Below are 22525 nucleotides of genomic sequence, written 5' to 3'. Positions count from 1 at the left end.
CTGGCAGATATACATAGTCTACAGCAGATAGGTCAACGTGTATTTATTCATCTTTTATATTCTAGCCATATAGACAATGCTCCACTGTAATGCTAGCGGGATATATTGGGGAGGGGGAGTGTTTCATTATCACATCCCCTCTCATGGTCTCACACACAGATCTCATGGGTTCGATGACGTCACTTCTTGTTATGTACCATTTCACACGTTACATTCAGACATCACACACAACACTGAAGACAGACAGGTTTCCACTCTTTAGGGCCCCTTCACATATATCCGGCAATCCTCCAGCATGAAGCGGAAAACGCCGGAGGGGAACTGAAGCCAGAACTGATCCCATAGTTTTCTGTGGGATTATTCTCATACATCCGGCGCATCAGTTGTGATACCGGATGTCAAATGGCACTAGACAGAAAACCCCCTAACATATACGCATATACATATATCAGCTGTGTCCGGCTCTGGCATAAAACAACTGGCGGGCACAACTGATGGGTAAAGCAGGCCCCTGATTTATAAAAACCCACTGAAATCTGATTGGTTGCTTTGCTATAAGGTCTTGTCCGTTCCCTCCATCTCTGTAGTGAATCCAGGTCTGGACTGGAGGAAGCAGAATATCTCCTATATTCCGTAATTTGGCCCTGTTCACATTGCACAGTTTGCCTCCGGTTTATGCCATGGGTTTTCATTGTGAATGCCACAGACCTGCCCATGATTTAGCCCCATTGAATGGAGCTAAACTGCAAAAAGACATCCGCTACGGTATCCACCGGTGTCCATCTGGACATTGTGCGGCTTTGAGCAGCGGCTGCGTGAAGTTCAGCGTGGCTTCAATTGAAGACAATGGCAGGCAGACTCCGCTTGGCTTCCGGTGGCTTTTTGGTGTGGAATTGGCGCCAAATTTTGCCGGCAAAAAGATTTCTGGGTGAATGAGGCCCCACTAAGACAGCTGCATTATGCATTTCTGCAACTGCCCCATACTTTCTGTAACTTTCTAATATGCTTTGATGGAGGTTTATTATCTACCTGCTCCACTTTCTGTGGCGTAAAAAAGTCATGAGTAACGCGTGGCGTTCCTGCGCTACCCTTACCACTTTCTAAAAAGTGGGTGGGGTCAGCGGGCCCGACACATTTATCTTCATTTGCGCCAATTAGGAAAGATCTATGGAAGCACCGAACTGTCGTAGATTTCATTCTGGCATACGGCCTTCCGGACGACGCGCCTAATATATGAGGAGGCCTGCTCCTAGTCCTAAATTAGGCTCACCGTCTGGCAATGCAGATTTTTAAAGACTGCTGTAAAACGCTGGTCTTCGATAGATCTCCCCCTTTGTGTTTTAATTCTTCCCCATTCTGCTTGCTCTCAGTGAATGAAAACATTTTTTAGTTTATATCCAGCAGTTGAAATCATATCTTGATCAGCTAGCCTCTATCGGGACAAACGGGAATAGTTCCATTCACTGAAAGCAGGAAGAGGTCTTAAAAACAGTGAGGAATTGAATAGCAAAGTATATTAGAAAGTCGCTGAACTTTTATTCTACAGTGCTTAAGATTTATGTCTATGATACTGGAAAGCTCCTGGTAGCATCCCTTGCACTGTCACTTTAAGACAAGGGCTGCGTACCATTTTTTAACCCTCTGGGTGATCTGAATGATGTCATATATGTTTTCCAACCTAAAGCTGCTTAGCGAATGAGTGAAGAACTCAATCATTTCCCGAGGCTCCTGAGGTCAGGGGTCAGTTACCTCTAGGTCTGCATAATAAGCAGCAGATCACCTTCATGGCCTAAAAGGGGGAACATCATCCTCTTCTCTGACGGTGACATGTGATCAGAAGGAATGTCATGAGATCGCCTTTCATTAATATTATACTGGTCTATTGTGGGAAACTACTACTTCCGAAAGGCTCCATGAGAAGCTTTGGACTATTTCACACCTAAGTGATCGCATCCTCTTGGCGAGCCTGCAGCTGCGAGCTATGCTTTGATCTGCGCTCGATGTACAGGCCCGTGACACATGTATGCAGCCTCTCAGGAAGAGCGTAATGTGTATTACCGGGTGCAAATACTTAGGCAACGTTTAACCATTGGATGCCGATAAGTTCTGCAACTTTCTAATATACTTTGACCCTCAAAATCAAAACTGGCCCCGTTGCCCAGAGCAACCAATCACAGCATAGCTTTTATTTCGTAAACTGCTCTGGAAAAAAATGAAAGCTGCTCTGATTGGTTGTTATGGGAAACAAAGACAGGTTTACTGTTAGATTAGACAGATGAGGGTATTTGGAGGACATTTCCTAAAGGTTTTACGCCATTATTGTGGCATAAAAAAAGTCACAAATTATAGGCCACGCCATATGTGCTCCATCATTTGCAAAGCTTCTTAAAAAAGTGATGCAACTTTGCTAATAGTCTTGATTAAAGGGGTTGTCTCACTTCAGCAAATGGCATTTATAATGTAGAGAAAGTTAATACAAGGCACTTACTAATGTATTGTGATTGTCCATATTGCTTCCTTTCATGACTGGATTCATTTTTCTATCACATTATGCACTGCTCGTTTCCATGGTTACGACCATCCTGCAATCCATCAGTGGTGGTCGTGCTTGCACACTGTAGGAAAAAGCACTAGCCTATGTGCGCTCCCATGGTCCCGGCCACCGGAGAGGCTGAAGCTTTTTTCTATAGTGTGCAAGCACGACCACAGCCTATGGATTGCAGGGTGGTCTGTAACCATGGAAACAAAAAGTGTATAATGTGATGCAAAAATGGATCCAGCCAGCAAAGGAAGCAATATGGGCAATCACAATACATTAGTAAGTGCCTTGTATTAACTTTCTCTACATGATAAATGCCACTTGCTGAAGTGAGACGAGCACCTACCGTTTTGTGTATACAGTTCCTATGCAGATCTATTTGTCTCCATAGTAACATATTACACACAAAGCCTGTGTACTTACCAAATGTAACACATGACTGCAGGAGGAGACCACACAGAGTTTGTGTGTGGACTGTAAATGTTGAGACATATGGGTCTGCACAGCTGTAAACAAAAAATGCTGGAATGTTTCACTACAACGCAAAAATCTTCGGATCAGTGATGTAACAGAGCATCCATTACAGAAGATGATGTAACATGTACTTGGTATCCTAGCTCCTCAGGCATCCTGTGCCCTGGAAGTGGCTAGAATGGATTCCCTTTTGTCACCTAGCCACAACATCCCGTCCTCTGCAGGCCTGGACTGGATCAGGTTTCCAGATTCCAGATATGACATGCCACACACAATTTCCTAGAGCTAATGTGTGGACGGCGATGTGTCCTGAAAAAGCCCAGCGCTTAAGGCAGTGATGTCACCTCATCTGCAAGATGTCACTTCATGGGAAACATAACCGATAGAGATAGACTGACTGTCAAGAGCTGTCACTAGAAAAGAAAGCTGTCAGTTTTAGATGGAGATCCATTTGGTTGTCATATTGACCGTTTACTTAACAGGAAACCCAACTACCGTAACTTACTACTTGTACGACGCCCAAATAATTTAATACTTGTTGGGTGTTTTTTGTTAGCATTTTTAGCGCAGTTTTTTCTTAGTTACACAACATTTTTCTTGGTGTTTTTACCCCCTACAGAAAAGTCTATGGGGAAAAAAAGCCTGAAAAAAAGACACCACCTCCTGAGCATGCTGCAATTTCAGAAAATGCCATTGACCAAAAAAGAGAAATCAAGGTTGAAAAAAAATCCAGTTTTTCCTGCGTTTAATATTTCCCATAGACTTCCATGCAACAACTGGAACTGGTGTTTTTTTTTTTGCCTAAAAAAATGCTACAAAAAACACCAGTCACCAAAAACTGATAACACCCTCCGGAGTGCCAGAACCAAACAATGTGACACCAGCTGAGGTGGCTCCAACTCTTTGAAGGAAACCCTGAGGTTTACGGCCACGAGCTGCAGCGGGATCACGTTAACTAATTAGGACTGCATTGTTTATTCGGTCTCTGTTGTTATTGGCCACGGGGTACCATTCATTCATTAACAAACAATAAACAATTTGGTCCTAATTAGTTCATATGATCCCACTGCGACCCATACGGCCACAAGGTGACCGCTCCATGTTGCCGTACCCTTGCTGAAGAGGAGTTGTAGGTAGCCCAGTTGACTAGCCATCTGTAGGATGTCCAACTGCCCAACTAGCTGTAGGGTGCGTTTCCATGTTCTGGGTTTTTATGTAGCTTTTGAAACCGAAGCCAGGAACGTCTCATAAACTAGGATACATATAAGGCCTCTTTCACACTACAGTTTTTTTTCTCCGTTTTGCGGTCCGTTTTTTGCGGTCCATATACGGTCCGTATACGGAACCATTTATTTCAATGGTTCCGCAAAAAAAACGGAATGTGTTCCGTATGCATTCCGTTTCCGTTTTTCCGTTCCGTTGAAAGATAGAACATGTCCTATATTTGGCCGCAAATCACGTTCCGTGGCTCCATTAAAGCCAATGGGTCCGCAAAAAAAACGGAACACATACGGAAATGCATCCGTATGTCTTCCGTTTCCGTTCCGTTTCCGTTCCGTTTTTTCTGAACCATCTATTGAAAATGTTATGGCCAGCCCAATTTTTTCAATGTAATTACTGTATACTGTATATGCCATACGGAAAAACGAAACGGAACGACGGAACGGAAACGGAAACACAACGGAACCAAAAAAACGGAACAACGGATCCGTTAAAAACGGAACGCAAAACACTGAAATGGACATACTGTAGTGTGAAAGAGGCCTAAAGGAAAGACTGAGGGGCAGATTTACTAAACCCATAGATGGTGTAAGCTTAGACGGCCTGCACCAGATTTATCACAGTGGATCAGCCTGGAGGATACATGTGGTGCCGGGATAGACATTTTTCTCTGACTCTATACCATCTATTGGTTGCCTTACTTTCAGACAGAATTTTACCCCAGAATTGTGGCTCAACTCCCGTTTCCGTTTCATAGTCAAGCCCCACCCTGCTAAGCCCCATCCCTTTTCGAGTACACTGAAAAAAACGGAGAAACCCTAGTTGCGCATCATATTGTGCTAATTTGTGCCACTTATTTGACAGTTTCTAGGTGCAGACACATAAAAAAAATCTGGGCCCAAGTTTTCTCTTTTTGAATCAACTTCTAGCTTTGGCTTCAAAACTTATATCAATAAATCTGAACGTGGAAACCTAGCCAGGGGAGTAGCTAAAAGCTCTTGGGCCCTGGTGTAAGAGTTCATCTTGGGCCCCCGTCCCTCAGTGCTTGTTGGCATGGGGCAGGGGAGCACATATCCTTCCTGCTGCCTGAGGCAAACATTGAAAGGGCACCCCCTCATGCCAAATTCTTAACCTAACCCCTTCCCACCAGCCAGAGGTGTAAATTGACCAGTATGCACTTTCTATAATGCCAGTGTCTTATGTGGCACAAGGGTCTTTGGGCCCCCTCAGGCTCCTGGGCCCGGTAGCGACTGCTACCTCTGCACCCCCTATAGCTATGCCCCTGAACCTAGCCATATTAATTAACAACTTGTAGAGAGCCTAACCAACCTACTCCTTGTAGGAAGTCATAGTAACCTACTCCTTGTAGGAAGCCTGACTGACCTGACTTGAAAGAGGCCTACTTAAAGGGGTTCTCCAGGTGTTTAATATTGCTGAACTATCCTTAGAATAGTTCATCAATATCAGATTGTCAGTCGGAATCCATGCTGTCTGAGGTGGTCACGGCACTCTGGCGAACGCTGTGGGCTCTCATTATCAAAATCTTGGACAACTCCTTTAAACAACTTCTTAGTTGAAACAACAAATGAATGAGTTGTCAGAGCATGCTGGGAATTGTAGTTTCATAATAGCATTGAAGGCTGGAATCAGGATGGAGACATGCTGTACATATGTATATGGTAATAGTTCATCACTTGCAGGAATCAGGATGGAGAGCAGCTTTCAATAGGCAGGCAACCATGCTTTGAACTCCTATGAGAACCTTTCCTGAAGGATGTGACCACCCCTTATAGACAGGGATCGGATGCCATTGCTCCCTATCCTAAATATAACCAAAGGGGCTCTATTATCCTATAGTACAGGCCCCTGAGTGTCCAGTAATGACCTACCGCAGGTAGCATAGGGGTTAATCACGTAGTCAGGTGGATGAGCTAAGTACTGTACAAATAATATGCTCAAGTGTTTGTGTGCGTCTTAGAAATGTGAGATTCCTTAAGGCTAGAGGAGACATGAAGACAGCTTTGTACGCCCATCAGCAGCACATTCCGCCGCTTGCAGCCTCACCGCAGTCCCCGGCAGATTACCCAGGTTATGTAACATTACATTTTTAAAATTTCAAAATCAGCAACTTTTACAAGGCATTCCTGCCCAGGAAACATCTGGTTTTGAGTCCTTTTGTTAAAATGTATTTATTGCCAACTTTCCCGTGCTCCTGAATGGCTACTGCCCCGTCTCCCATTCAAGACTCTGTAACAGATGGGGGCAGCAGATTATCAGGGGTCTTTATATTGCTGGAAATCTTTATATTGCTGGAAACTGGAGGCAATTAAATCTCCCTCTGCGGCAAACTATATCTTTTGGATTGATCCCACTGCTGATCATTATCAAGATCTCTGCTTGTTACCAGTAAATGGGAGCATTCATCTCCAGGTCGTCCATGTCATGGTGGTGACACTGCTGTACTACGGTTGAGTACTGTGTGGCCATACGGCCCACAGTTGGCTCTTGTGAACTAATGAAGACCCCATGGTGCATTGTTAATGGCCATGCGGTATTGAAGGTGCAAAGCTGGTCTTCGATAAATGACCCTCAATGTTCCCATTCACCATTCTTAACATTGCAGTTGGAAAATTAGTGACAAGTAGAACCCGCTCCTGAGGATGCCCCAAACGGAATGAGTCCACCCATTTGTGGGAGGGTCTTACACAAGCCCCTCCAGTTTTCAGCCTGAATTTGCAGGGACTGTCTCAGAAAATTAGAGAGAGCCCCTTCAAATTCAAAACTGTTTGCCATTCACTAGAATAAGAAAATCATGGGAGGTGTTGGTAGTAGGTTCCCAAATCGGTAAATCAATTGGCAATTGAAAATTCTGCACACTCGTGTTTTAATATGTTTTTATTGTTTAATTTTTTAAGATTAAAAGCATGAGCCTTTTTGGTCAGACTGATTGCCCAGACACTGAGACATCCGGAAAGCAGGCCCACCACAGCAGTTCCTATGGTCTCACAGCCTGGGCCTGAAGAAGGTCTGCTGACCGAAAACATTTGCCGCCTATAATCTAATTTGACAAGAAGCCAATAAAAACACATTGTCAATGGGAACACTCCAAACTCGTGTTCAATGCGTTTTTATTGGCTTCTCCTCTTTTAAGGGGTAAATCGGATTATAGGAGGCAAATGTTTCCGGTTAGCAGACCTTCTTCAGGCAGAGATCTGAAAAATGGTGTCTAACCGAAACAAAGTAAATTAGAAATGTGCAAAACCCCGGCTGCTGTGAATCTACAGTGCCCACCAAGCACTGCCAGGCTCAGTGCCAAGGCTGCCAACCAAGACTCTGTGTTTCCCATACAGTTAAATCACTGCAGCCTTAAAGTGTTGTCACATTATGACAGTTCTCTAGGGTTTGGCGCCAGTTCTGGCGGTTTTGCGGCTCTCTCCGCTGCTGCTCGTGATGTCTACATTGTGCACATTTTTGGAGCCTGGATTAACAGCGCAGCGGAATGGTTAACCCCTCTGAAGCAGTGGGGAGACTTTATTGAAACAATGAATCTTATATATCTGATGGGACTGGGTTTGATGAAGCAATTACATGCAGGCTGCAATGGCTCCTAACCACAGAGTGTATCTGTTGTTCTTACCGGGATGGGTGAGGCTGATTAAAGACATTCAAGGGAAGGAATGAGAGAAGATCGTAAATTGTTTGCAGGACAATCCACCGTGGCAATTGCTTGTATAGCAATTGCTTTCAAAGATGGGGGCAATTGCATTGCTGGCCTTAATGCTTTTGTGCTAGGACTCATAACAGTGGCAAACCTACAACCCTCATGTCCTTTAGCTAGAAGTAGTAGTCTCCTGACTGCTGAAGAGCAGGCTCCCGCTGACTCTTTACAAGAGGTAACTGCACTAAGAATGGACCTGTACATTCTTGGCGTGGTCTTGAAAACCACGTGGCAAAAATCCTCAGGCACCTGAACTGCGGCACGGTCCTTCCATTGAAAAAGGGAGATGGCGTCGGCACCGAATCTGCGCCAAAACCCATGTCCATAATCTTCCGTGTGAACATATCCTTAATATGTTCACACGGAAGATTATGGACATGGGTTTTGGCGCAGATTCGGTGCCGACGCCATCTCCCTTTTTCAATGGAAGGACCGTGCCGCAGTTCAGGTGCCTGAGGATTTTTGCCACGTGGTTTTCAAGACCACGCCAAGAATGTACAGGTCCATTCTTAGTGCAGTTACCTCTTGTAAAGAGTCAGCGGGAGCCTGCTCGTCCATTCAGTGGAGCTATACCTACAGCGATCACATAAAGACTCACGGCAGAAACTGCAACACAGCGCAATGGTTTCTGCCGTGAGATAGGCGGTGGATTTTGTTGTGGGCAAAATCCTCCATCTGAACATACTACGTGAGTAACTGCGCCAAGAATGGACCTGTGCATTCCTGGTGTGGTCTTAAACTGCACAGCAAAAATCCTTGGGGACGTGGGCTTCCCTTGAAAACAACGGGAAGTTGGTTTAGCGCAGATTTGGCACCGTTTCGGCACCGATTCCATGCTGAAACCCACGCCCAGAATCCTCCCCCTGAACATACCCAAAAACCAATCTCAAGTCTTTTCAATAGGCAACTGTCAATTGCATAAATTCTCACGCCGGTAAATTGGTTCCTTTGTCGTTTTGAGTTAGACACCTCATTACTTGATCCGATTAGACCTGTCAGATTTTGTAGAATAAACTACTGCACTTACCGCCAATGTTATCCGTCCTGTTATCGCTCATACGGGATCAGTTTTTTTTTTAGATTTACATTTTCAGTTTTTTTGGAGACTGCTCTCACAGCTGTACATAGTATTTAAGAAGATGAGCAATAATCATAACCCATTTATAATATCAATGAATTAATGAATTAAATATGTAAATTATTAATATTAATCATCCTTGTATTGCAGTCCAAGGTCCGCCATATTCAACCAGTCCTGTCTCTGTTTCCCCGCAGTGATAAGAGCCAAGGTCGTGGGCAAGAAGCTGATGAACGACGGTCCATTTGGAACAATGCGCTACACAGTAAAACAGATGAAGGTACGCGGGCTCCGTTCTATCAGCACAGAGTATTTCAGGAGAGGACTGTGCTGGCTGTAGGATACATGTGTGTGCTTGATCTGTTAATGCATATGATGATATTCGTGCACGGGAAGGGGCACAGAGTTTGAGATACATAATGGCAGGCTTCTCAGTTGGGGGCCATGACCTTTTCCCGGGCAGAGTCATGATGCGAGAAAAGCTAAGAATACATTGAAGCCACAGACTGTTCATGGAAGGGGCTGCGTTCCCATAGGCAGCACAGAGTATTTCAGGAATCACCATCTTGTATAAGGACAAGGCAGAGTGGTGATGTCAGGGGGGTGAATGAATACTGATAAGTGTAAGAACACAGACCTCTTGAAGAAGGAGCAGAATCCCCCATGAATACTGAATAGCGATGTGACACACTGTGACGTGAACCCCCCTCCCTATGACACAGTTCCTTTATAGAACGTGTTTATATTAGCTCTGTTCTCCCTGACCTCATGCGCAGCGTGCTTAACCCTACACGTGCCATTCCTGATATCCCCAGAGGGTGGATGTGTTTACCCCAGATCTGCACAGTAAAGTCAGTGAGATTCATAGAGCTGCGCGGTCAGTAAACAGATGAAGTCAGCGGCCTCGCCCCTCCGCAGAGCTCTGCACTGGGCTAGGGTGGTCTCCGTCTTCCAACCTGTGACACTCTAAATGCTAAACACTTCTGGGCAAGTGAACTGATTTTTCCAATGCACATGATAGAACAGGACTGTTCCTGGTCCTAGGAGACTGCGGGCCGTAGACAGGAGTGGCAAGAATTTCTCTGCCAATCCTCCCTCCGCAGAGGCGTCCAAATCCATTTTTCAGATTTATGAAAACTGGTGTAAAGGAAAACTGGCTTAGTTGTCCAAAGCATCCAATCAGATTTCAGCTTTCATTTATTTTTTTAGCTCCTTTGGAAAATGAAAGGTGGAATCTGATTGGTTGCTATGGGCAACTAAGCCAGTTCTGAGCCCTCCACACACATTTACATCCATAGGTATGACTGAAATCAGCCCGACGTTCACCTACTCCGCTCTCCCTGTTCCTGCACGTCCCTCCACACCCAGATTCCACCGCAGACAACATCCCAACGCTGCCTGTTGTCAAGATGTATCTGAGGTGCCACCTGGGAGCGGAGTGCAGAAACGGGGACATGTGAGTCCTAAATGGCAAATCAGCCTAAAGAGGCCTTGCAGAAACTGTTATAATAAGGCCTGATTAGAAAGCCCATCCAATTTTTGTCCACAAAACACAGGCGTATCTTGAGGGAGGTCCATATTGCATCTGGGTGTATCTGTATATTTCTGGACCCATTTATTGGAAAACAGTCAAGAATGGTGGAAGCCGCATGGTCGTACAGGGGGTTTTCCGGTTGTGAAAAGTTATCTCCTATCCACAGGATAGTGGATAACTATTGGATCAGACGGTCTTCCCGCTGGGACCCCCGCCCATCACGAAAAGGGGACCCCCTGATACAAACCAAGCAGCAGGTTGAACGTGCGCACTGCTGCTCCATTCACCTGTATAGAAGTTCCAGAAACAGCTATCGACTATTTCCACAACTCCCATAGCGATGAATAGAGTGGCAGTGCGCATGCCAACCAGCTACTCTGTTCATTTCTGGGGGTACGGGGTCCCTGTTCTCATGATTGTTGGGGGTCCCATCAGTAGGACTCCCACAGACCTAATTCTCACAACCAGAATACCCCTTTTTCTAGAAACCAAACACATTGGTGACAAGTGTTTGATCGCTGGGGGGGGAGGTCACCGCTGGAAATGCCACCAATCACAACAATCCAATTGAATGGTGTAGCGGGCAAGCACAAATGCTGCTGATACAATAAATGTCTCTGGGACTGACAGCGATAGCTGAGTACAGCGGGATTACTCCCATTCTCAGGAAAACCTCTTTAATATTAGAGAGAAAGGTTCATTTATAGTTTTTTTCGGGCCTGATGGACTCATGCGGAGCTTCTGCACATCTGATTTGGGACTTCGTAATATGGATGGGGTTAAAGGACTTGGCTGTGACTACCCCCCAGTCACGAGGCTGGCTTATTTCCTCACCAAGAAACAGAGGAGAGTAATACTTTGGCACAAAGTCTACAAAACCTGCAACTTATTAAGGGAATAAAGCTTTAGGGAGTAAGGAGTGGGACACCGGCCGTCTGGGTAACAATGGCGTTATTTATGTGCAAAGCCGTGGGGGCTAAGCGAGGGGGTCACTGCGTTATGATGATTATGAGATTCAGCTGCACTCATGTGGGATACGGGCAGATTTCTGGTATGGTAAGATTTGCAGATACCATGATGTGTTAGTGTTGTGCTTTCAGTATTGCATTAATGGCTGAAGTAGCAGAGCTGATTTTGGCATCATTAAAGGGAAACTCCACCAAATAAAATCCTCTGTACAGCCTCAGCACTCTAGACCCTACTATTGTCTGCTATAGAGAGGGATTATTGTTCCATGGATTTAAAAATACATGAGGCAAATCAGACTTCTTAATTCACATCTGACAATTGCTATGGCCAGGTTTTAGGTTCATCATACTGTATATGGTCCAACCTGAAAAGAGAGCAAAAATTGGCTTGGCATAAACTGCTTCGGTCTGAAGCATGTGGAGATTAGCTTAAAGCCTATGTGTGATTAATATGATCCCACTAATTGGTCAATATGGTGCACCAACAAAGCCAAGAAGGTCTCACAATGAGCAGATGTCTCCCATCTAATAGGAAGAAATTAAGCAAAGTAGGCTTCTGGACCTCTAGAAGTAAAACAAAGAGGTTCCAGAGGCAAGGAGATGTCTTATAAAGTAGAATCATTTTCACCTCTTACACATGTGGGAAAGTGAGCAGATGTCACTCCCCAACAAAAACAGGACAATGATGCTAATTGAACATATACTAGAGGTGCAAAGAAGGTCCCAGGGCACAAAGATGTTTTAGTGACCAGAAAGGAAGGGTAGTGTTCATTGGTCATTCACTAACAAAGCTAAGAAGGATGAGCAGAAGTCTCGCCAACAAGGTCTCAGGAAGAGAAAATGTTTTAATGACCAGGGAACGATAGTGGTCACACTCGTCATGGACCAAGAAGGATGAGCAGATATCTCACTAATAAGGTTGTTCTCCACTCATGCATCAGAAATGTATCAGAAGTCTCTTTATGAATAGATGTCTTACCAACCAAAAGAAATGGATGATAGGCTTCATCCATGCCCATGCATAAAGAACATCTTCAAGCCAGCAGAAATATTTATTCACTACTTCTGCACAAATTAACAAAGAAGGCTCCAAGACAAGTAGATGCTTCCCAGCTTATAAGTGAAATAAGTGAAGATGTTCTTCTGTTTTCTCAGGATGAGCACCAGCCTAGCGTGTTGATGAGTATTAAACTGATCACTGGTGGTTAAGAATTAGGCTGTGTAGGAGATATCGTTACTCAATTTCTGGAGGTCCTATCAATTTTTCGACTTGTTGGACAAAAAAGAAGTTGCATCAAGCTTATCAAAGCCAATGTAACTAATGTTGACTCTGCATAGCTGTAAAATGGCAGCTCCGGGACTTGGCGGTCGACTAATGTTCTAGTCTGAAGTCACCATTGGCCACTAATAAAAGTTGAAACGTCCACCCAGCAAGCCATCTGGGCCTGATAAGCAGAAAGCTGGGACTTATTAGCTTGTCAAGCACCCAATAAAATCAGACTAAGGCTGATCAGCAGAACCAGGTTGTGAAGCCAGAGCGTTGTGAGGATCACAAAATGGGTGTGGTGTCATCTCCCATATGATCTTCAGTGCAACCCGTTCTTATCGACCATCTGAAGGTGGTCCACATGTAGCAAAGCTGTATTTGTCATTTAACGCTTTCAGAACTGAGAGGTACTAAAACCCTCTAGTACTATTTTTAGTGTTGTATGGAGGCATTATCCTGGAATTGAATGGCAGTATTATGTGGGAACTATAAGGCAGTAATACTTGGGAACTATATGGCTGTTATATGTGGGAACTATATGGCAATATTATGTGGACTATTTTTTTTTTTTTTATGTTTCGGCACTATATGGTGGTATTATGTGGCTGTACATGGCAGTATTATCTTGGCACTACATGGTGGTATTATAAGAGTTATATATGGCACTATTATCTAGGCACTATCTGGCAGTATTATGTGGGCTGAAATTGAAATGGTAGGCATGGAGAGGGACACTTACTTGTTGCTCAGGGTCCAATTTTCTATTATACAACCTCTGCTATCCTGTCTCAAATGTTCCCTGGCTGGTTTAATAGATGGGAAAAATCCAGGCAATATGGAGTATGTATTGATAAAGTTCATTGTACAAATCTACCTTTTGGCAATGCTCACTAGAATGTATTATGTGGAATTGACTCCTTGTGTTTCCTGATTCCCTGCAGATGTACCGTGGATTTAAGAAGATGCCTCTTGTACAGTATATCTACACAGAATCTTCAGAAAGCCTGTGCGGAGTCAAGCTGGAGGTCAACAAGTATCAATATCTCATCACAGGTGGGCACCATAACTTAACTGCTGTAGATAGTCACTATATGATAGTGTTTTATGTCATTATGGAAGAATTATATCGGTTGTCCAGCAGATAGACCTTCAGTTTTTAAAGGGACCTTTCAGGATTGTAATATTGATGGCCTATCAGCAGCATATATCTGATCAGTAGGGATCCGACACGACACCCTGCACCAGTAGCTCTGGTGTCAGAATTTGGAGTAGGGAATTACACAGCTGTGTCCATTGTGCAGCGGATGAAGCTTATAACTGCAGTGCTACACCCATTCACTTCAAACTTTTGATCACAGGAGTGCAGGGTGGCGGACATTGATGTCCTATTCTGAGGCTATTAACCCCTTAGTGACCACCCATACGCCTTTTTACGGCGACCCAGTCTAAGTGCTGCGGCCCTGCTCTAACAGCCCAGACCGGCAGTAGTGCTGATCCGGGCTGTTTAACACTTTACATGCGGCGGGCAATGGCGCCCGCCGCATGTAAAGTGCTTACAGAGGAAGCGGACTCCCTTTGTCTCCCATCGGCACCCGGCAAATGCGATTGCTGGGTGCTGATGTGTGTAAAGACTGGCAGGGGTCTGATGTAGGCCCTATACCAGCCTTCAGTAATTTCCAGCAGGCTGCACCTCTCTGGCACAGCTTGCTGGTCAATGTTAGAATAGCATTGCCATTAAAATAAATAACTTTAGGGATAGTGCATTGCATTTTAAAAGCAATCAAAATACTGTCTGTTATAGTCCTTTTGTGGGAATATTATTAAGTGGTTAAAAAAAAGAAGAAAATTTTTTTTAAAAAAATTCCATTTAAAAATTGTGCTTTTTTTCCATTGAAAATACGCTTTTCAGTGAAAAAAAATGGGCAAAAAAAAAAATCGCACCCATATCTTTGGTATTGCCGCGTCCGTAACGACCCGGACTACATAAATATCACAAATTATCCCCTACGGTGAACACTATAAAAATAAAAAAGAGAATTGCTAGTGTATTCTTAGTTGCCACTAAAAAAAAGTAATAACAAGCGATCGAAAAGTGCCATTTGCTCCAAAATGATACCATTGAAAAATAAGTCGCCCCACAAAAATCAAGCCCTCACACAACTCCATAGAAATAAAAATAAAAAAGTTATGGGTCTTGGAAAGCAGCATTGCAAAAACATTTTTTTTCTTAAAAAAAAAAAAAAAGGGGTTTTATTGCAAAAAAGTACTAAAACGTAAAAAAAACTATATGTATTTGGTATCCCTGTAATCGTACTGACCCAGAGAAAAAAAGATATGTTATTTATACCGAAAAATGAACGCCGTAAAATTTATAACGTAAAAACTCAGTGGCAGTATTTCTGTTTTTCCCATTTCCCTCCCAGAAAGTTATGTGTATCCCAAAATGGCGCCATTAAAAAGTACAACTTGTCCCGCAAAAAACAATCCCTCATAAAGCTATATAGACGGAAAAATAAAAAAAGTTATAGCTCTTGGAACGTGACGATGAAAAAAGGAAGAAAAACGCTTGGTCAGTAAGGCCCAAAACAGGCTGGTCACTAAGGGGTTAATAAAATCCTGTAATAACAATTTAAGAGTTTCCTGCCCAACAGTTGTCCACTCCTGCTCGGAAAATAGGACAGAGCAGAGGTGATTATCTGTAACCTCATTATAGGGGTTATACGAGATTTTTATATTGATGACCTATCCTCAGGATAGGTCCTCAATATCAGTTCTGTGGGGGTCCAACTCCTGGCACCCCATCGATCAGCTGTTTGAAAAAAATCGAGGTGCTCAGGTCAGCGTGGCAGCCTGTTTCTAGGCCAATCACGTCATGTTCATCCATCACGTGGTCTAGGTGCATTTAAATAGGGCTGACCTGCAATACCAATCACAGCTGCTATTAAATGGACATCACTGTGCTTGGTAAGCTCCAAAGGGGGCCATGGTGCTTACTGGAGGGCCATGGCTTCTTCAAACAGCTGAACAGAGGAGGTACCAGGTGTTGGATCCCCGCTGACATGACACCTCTTCAAATAGCTGATCAACGGGGTGTCGGGAGTTGGATTCCCACCGAACTGATATTGAGGACCTAGCCTGAGGACAGGTCAACAATATCTAAATCTCATAAACCCCTTTAAACATAAGGGTGCGCATACTGCATGTAACATTCCACTACATCGAATAGACCAGCTATTTCTAGTAAGAAAGTAAGAAACCAAACTGTGAAAGCAAAAAGCTGAACAAAATTAGGTTATAAACGTAATAGAGACAATTTTTTTAATTTTTTTTAATAAAAACCTATTATGACCTACCTATTCTTCTTCTAGGGCGTGTATATGAGGGGAAGGTATACACTGGCCTGTGTAACTTGATTGAGAAGTGGGATAAGCTGACACTTGCCCAGCGCAAAGGACTCAATCACCGCTACCACCAGGGATGTAACTGCAAGGTACGAGGGGATTTCTTGTTTGCCCTTTGCTAGACCAGAGTGTAATATGGTCTAGGTCCCCTACAGAGTACAGGAATAATGCTGACCATACACAGTAGATTTATGTTGGCGGGACTGGCCGACCATCTGGTGTGTATGGGGGGGAAGGACTCTCCCTTGAAGACAGAGGTCGGGGAGAGAAGGATTGGGCTGTTGTATTTCAACAGGTCTGATCTCTTTTTAATTTTCAGTGAGAGATAAGTTTCCACTACAGATATCTAGCAATGACCTACTCCCCTCTCTCCATTGAAAACACAGCGGAGCATGCATGTGTATGGGGGGTGGGGAGAGAGCTGTCGTCTGGCTTTATTGTCATTCAGCAATGGTGGGGAATTATTATTCTTGGGATGCTATCACTTTTAAACGGAGCAGTTTCTGATAATAACGCATTAGGGGGCCAATACTTATTCAGCTTTCATAGACTGCCCTCCCCTGCTTCAGTGGGTTTGTACTTATAGTCCGATGGGAAACCACATATAACAAGATGGCTTCCCTCCCTGCTAACATCCGACCTATACCAAACTTGTGTGTTGTGGTGCAAGTGAAATTCCATTTCTGTGGCCTGGAGCATCATCCGATGTTCTGTCTGCTATACTGACTGCTTCTTCAGGCTGCACAGTTTTAAGTCCCGCCCACTTAAAAGGTCCCTCCTACCTAGATTTAAAGAGAGAGGGAGCCTTGGAGTAAATGCTGTATAGGAAAAGTACACTTGAAATATCAGCTCCTAAGTCGTTTCCTTTCTGTGTTACAGATCAAGCCTTGCTATTACCTCCCATGCTTCATCACCTCAAAGAGTGAATGTCTGTGGACGGATTTACTTTCCAACTTCGGCACTCCCGGCTACCAATCTAAGAATTACGTTTGCATCAAGCAGAAGGAAGGTTACTGCAGTTGGTCCAGAGGGTGGACTCCACCAGACAAATCCGTGATCAACACCACGGACCCCTGAGCCTGCTCGGCACTGTGGCCCAGAAACTGTAAAAGGACAGTAACCCTGAAATATATACAGCAATGAAATTAGTGCCTGATTTCTTGCTAAAATTAGCACTTGGAACACATAAGTCTTTACCATCATACTGAAAGTATATTTTTAATCACTCTTTTATTTTTGTAATTTTCTTCAATCACCCATTTAAGCCAGATTGTGTGCAGGGTTCTCCTGGAAAGTCTTGCTCCATTTTCTTTTCCTTCCTTCTATAAATGGCCCGTTGGGCCTACTGGTAGAGACTGTATTAGTGGAATGTTAATGGGTAATATACATGCAGAGAAATTGAAAATGGACGAGCCTTGATTTTTGGTGAAATCCTAATACGGTGAAACAGTGCTGTGGATTTTGTTTTATTTGCAGTTCAACCTCCCGCCACAAGAGGCGCTGTGTTAGACAACGATAATAGATTTGCCCTCTAGGATATAATGACTTTAAATCAATTTGGGGTGCATATTTGGGGCAAGGAGTATAACGCAGGGGAATGTTTTAGATATTTCAATGTGAATGATTAAAAATGTTGGACCAGGTCACCCTCACCCTTGTGAGATTATACTTAGTGTCAAGTTAGAGTGACAGTAATAAATGTCCGTGTGTAATGCCTTGCAGGTCTGGGCAGAGCTATCCAGAAAAAAAATGGATAAAAAATAAGCTATTTTAAATGTTTATGAAGGTTACTGTGGTCCTGGCTATAAACTGAAGAAAGGCCACAGATTCCGATGCAGTGCCCTCTTGTGGCCCGGAGTTGTACATAATATTTGGAGTTTCATGAAAGAAACTTTTTGTATTGCTGCCTAGAAAACACCTTTGTAGTGGAGGTCTGTGTATGATACAAAGCTAGGATCCAATAGTTTTGATTAGTAAGGTTAACTCAGCATAGTTGTCATAAAGCAGTGCTTACTCAATTTGTATTTCTAAAAGTGGCTGCCCTGAATTAGGAAAACATGACTGCTTTCTTACAGAAACGGTGCCACATCTGCCCATGAATTGTGCCTGGCACCGCAGCTCTGCTTTATTAAAGTAAATGGGACTGCAATACCACACTCAACCTGTGGACAGGTGTGGCACTGAGGAGCACCTGTATGTATTCAGAATAAGCCAGATACATAGACCAGTGATGAGACAGGGATAGGCTGTCAAATGAGACAACAAAAACTGATTGCAAAGCCATGCTTAATTGATCTTAGTAATTAGACTTTGAGCTCATTTACCTGAGACTCAGGTTCCCTTTTGCATTTGTTTGGCAAAAATTGGATCGTAGGAGGAAGGAGCACTTTTTTTTTTTTTTTTGGCTAAAAAGGGGACATAGCCTTAAAGTAATAGTATGTCCTACAGAGCCCTGCCAAGTTTATCATATGCAGTTGCACCTCCAAGCCTATAGAGGTGCTCTCATTCACTGGTTGTTTAGCCTTTGTCATTGAAACAATCTCTCTGCTGCCCCCTAGTTGTAGAGGGCTTAAGCTGCAGGTTCTTACAGTCCGTCCTATGACACCCTAGCCAGATTTCATGATCTCTTTACATAATAAAAATGTGATCAATTTTATCTAAATTATTATTTTTTTTAAACCTGCACTGAGATGTAGTGCCTTGATGTGACCCTAAATTATAGCTATTGTTGTTGCTTTTTGACTGGATATTTTTTTATAGATGCATTATATGTAGATCTCTAATATAAATTCTTGTTTTTTTTTCCATTTCTGACAAAATGGGTGACTAAATAAGTTTTACTGAGATTGTGTGACGTAACATATTTTCTGTTTATATTTTTTTCTTATTTATCATTTGTAGTGGAAACTTTTTATTTTTAATATATCTTCACTCCATTCCAAGTAGGGAGTAGTTTTATGCTATTTACCAGTTTGCTACATTATATCACAGATAAGAATATTTTATAAGAACATGCTTTTTATATTTGCAGAAAATATTCTTGGTTTCCGATACTGAGCAGTGTGTTTTATGTGTTGTTTTTTTTTTGTAGATAGTTAGGGAGAGTTGCATTTCCATAAACTTTGCTTTTGTAGTGCAAGAGACAATTTGATGGGTCAAACTACCACTCCCATCATTACAACTCAAGGCCACAGGGTGACTGAAGTTGTTTGCAGTATGAAACCTATGAGTCTGTAGGTCCTAAAAGCTGCCAGTGATTCAGTGTTAAAGGGCAAGTCACATTTTTTAACTTACAGCATACATCTGCAAAACTGTACTCAATTCGTCTTCTACATTCACAACTAAAATGAAACAAAACCTGTGAATTTCCATGAAAATAGGCCACAGTTTGTGTGTTTATCCAGACATTGGCCCATCTCGCAATTTGGTGGCATATAGCTAGGATATGCCACCAATTTCCGATAGGTGAGGGTCCCACCTCTGGGGACCAAAGTAAAGAGGGTGCACTGCATAAGTGCTGCCACCGTATTTTCACTTCTATGGGATTGCCGAAAATAGCTGAGCACCATAGGGTTGAATGGAGAGGTTGCCGCTCTTGCGCTGCGCGCTCTGCATTCATTTCTATCTGAGTTCCGGAGACAGTTGAGCACGCTTGCTCGGCTCTTTTCAGAACGCCCATTGAAGTGAATGGAGAGCAAGCCACAGCGCTCTCCTGCGCTTTGGGGACCCTCTTCTAGACATGGGTGCAGGTCCCAGAGGTGGGAACCGCACCTATCAGACATTGGTGGTATATCCTAGAAAAAATTGAGAGATGGGTCAACCCCTTTAACTATAGTATGTTACAGGCATGCCGGCATTAGTAACAAGGAAGAAAGAATTTTTGTTTTAGCTTTGGATGTGACTGGAGTATAATATTAAAACGTGACTGAGGATTGGTACAAGATAAAATGTGGAGTTTCCCCTTAAATCCTTCTAGATCTGACAAACATCCAAATTCCCTGTAACTCCATATGGCCGCCCTTCATGTTGGCTTCTTTTTTCTATATGTGCTGCATTGATGTTTTGTGTTTGGGGGGAGGATCCAAAGTCAATAAACTTTACCTAGAAAAGCCGTGTAAGTGGTTCTCTGCCTGGCGGTGCCACTAATGGGTACAGCAAACAACACTGGCCCTTCAGATCACTTGGCAATAACATAGAAGGGAGGGAGACGGCCAATCAGATAGAATGCGATTTCGTAAATTAGGAACACCGTGGAAACAAATGACTTGTTATTTAAGGCTGCTGCTTTCTGGGTCAGATCTAATGGTCACTAAACCCGGAGTGATACAGCGACATGCCATGAAGAACACTTTTCTGCATCACTTGCACCCATTGGCTAATTCAATGCTTTCACTAATAGACTACAATGAATCCATGTCCATGAGACACATTGTGCTATGCCTAATGCAGGGCATGATGGGTGGAGCATGACAGTGATTTTTTTGTTCTTTGACTCTGTCATGCTCCGCCCCATTATATACTACATTTTGCATCACACAATGCACCATTTTTACCTAAGATGTTCATTTAAGGGGTTGTCCCATTACATTAAATTGATGACCTATCTTCAGGAGAGGTCATGAATATTTTATCGGCCGGGTCTAACTCCCAGCACCGCTACCGATCAGGTGTTTAAAGGAGCAGTTGCGCTCCTGTCTCGTCGGTGTTTACCTGCATGTCATCTACATTGTATCGGTGATGCAGTGTAAGTAAAGCTTCCTCTCCTATTCTTCAATTGAATGGGACAAAAAACTGTAGTGACCCTGCTACATTGTAGATGGCATGCGTACTGTAGACCCTTCAAAAAGCTGTGCCGGGAGTCAGACCCCCACAATTCTGATATTGATGACTTGTCCTCAGTATAGTTCATCAACATCATGAAACCAGACAACCCCTTTAATGATACAGTATGTCCATGTGTGACTGAAACTACAGTGTATTCGCTGCAAAAAACACATGTACAACATGGAATTTTTGCTGTGGCTTTCACTCTCTCCAATCCACACCACGTGTCACTTTACACTGTGGATTTCTCAATCTCACCCACTTTGCTGGTACTGTGCAGCGCTGTCAATATGCCACGTGAAAATCAGCTAGGGCAATTCTTTGAATTTTCAGGAAATCCTCTATCATATGATCTTCACTGGTACTGTTGTTATGGGTTCTACATTTTGTTAGGTATCACCCAATGTAGGCTGCTTCCTACCTGACCACTGGCTTTGACCGCCTGATCCTTGCCTTTAATTGAACTGCCCTATCTAGAAGCTCTGTCTGGACCAGTCCAGGTCCTACTGACCATATCAACAGTGCATACCACAGGCTGTGGCTCTCCGGTTTATGTGGACAGAAGATGCTGGAACTTGTAGTTTCATCATCTCACAGTCACTGATGTATACCACTCTCCTCTTACCCACCATGCCATGTACATAAAAAATTTAGAAAGGCTGGTGGATGGCTGCAGGACCACAGGACCCAAGTGCCGCAAGCTCTGAAGGTCCTGCTGGTGAAGAGTTGCATCCTATGGGAAAATCAAATGTGTGGCCAATTGTAGAAGCGTTTTGTGTCATGTTATTTATGAGCTGTATATTCTGTGATTGTATATTGGCTTTTGCTCTAAAATGTTTGTGTTTTGCAGTATATTTTATCCTAAACATTAAACAAATCCTTTATATTTCTATCAAATATGTGGCTCCTGTCTCCTCTGTCATGTAGCTGTAAACACAAGGGCAAATCTACACCATGGAGGAGATCTGTGACGTATGGCCTGGCACCAAGTAACCTCATCTAACATGTCTAGGGGGTGGAAAATGGAGGGATGGCATGACCCCCCCCCCCCCAATTAGAAAAGTTATGGCTATTAGGGACCTTCACTCAGTATCCAAGGTTCATTAAAACCAGCATATCCATGTACCTCTGAGGCTCCTCTCAACCACTGGGATAGCTCATAGCAGCATTGTACCAGCTGTTCTGATAGCTATGATCTTGGACGGCCATCCTGGTGCTGTTCCCTGTCTGACTGCACCAAGCCCTTTACCTTGCCTTGCTCACAGAAGTCCTCCATGCCACCACTGTTACAAAGCCCCAGAAATCTGGGTGGGTTCAGGAGCCAAGACATCCCAATCCATAAGCTAGTTTCAGTACCAGGAATCTGAGCTACCTTCATCTTGTCCATTGTGCTGGAACCACAGAGATCCTCCTCATGTTTCCTTCACTAGAACATCCTGGGCATCCACAGTGAAGCAAGATGCATCCACCTTGGCTTCATCTGCACATTGCTAGTGCTTGA

General features: G+C 43.5%; 2 protein-coding genes across 4 annotated transcripts in view; one reads left to right on the top strand and one right to left on the bottom strand.

Moving 5' to 3' along the window:
* Positions 1-19688, top strand: part of TIMP3 (TIMP metallopeptidase inhibitor 3) — a 36252-nt gene extending 16564 nt beyond the window's left edge. The window contains exons 2-5 of the mRNA XM_040438106.1: positions 9228-9310; positions 13741-13852; positions 16168-16289; positions 17080-19688. Of these exons, the coding sequence (XP_040294040.1) occupies positions 9228-9310; positions 13741-13852; positions 16168-16289; positions 17080-17277 (515 nt within the window). The 3' untranslated portion in view covers positions 17278-19688. The remainder of the gene's footprint in view (positions 1-9227; positions 9311-13740; positions 13853-16167; positions 16290-17079) is intronic.
* Positions 1-22525, bottom strand: part of SYN3 (synapsin III) — a 337312-nt gene that overhangs the window by 124271 nt on the left and 190516 nt on the right. The window lies entirely within an intron of this gene.

This window comes from Bufo bufo, chromosome 1 (genome assembly GCF_905171765.1).
Source record: "Bufo bufo chromosome 1, aBufBuf1.1, whole genome shotgun sequence".
In the NCBI taxonomy this organism is placed as follows: domain Eukaryota; kingdom Metazoa; phylum Chordata; class Amphibia; order Anura; family Bufonidae; genus Bufo; species Bufo bufo.
The sequence above is the reverse complement of the archived record's forward strand: the minus strand, read 5'-3'. Positions and strand labels throughout refer to the sequence as shown.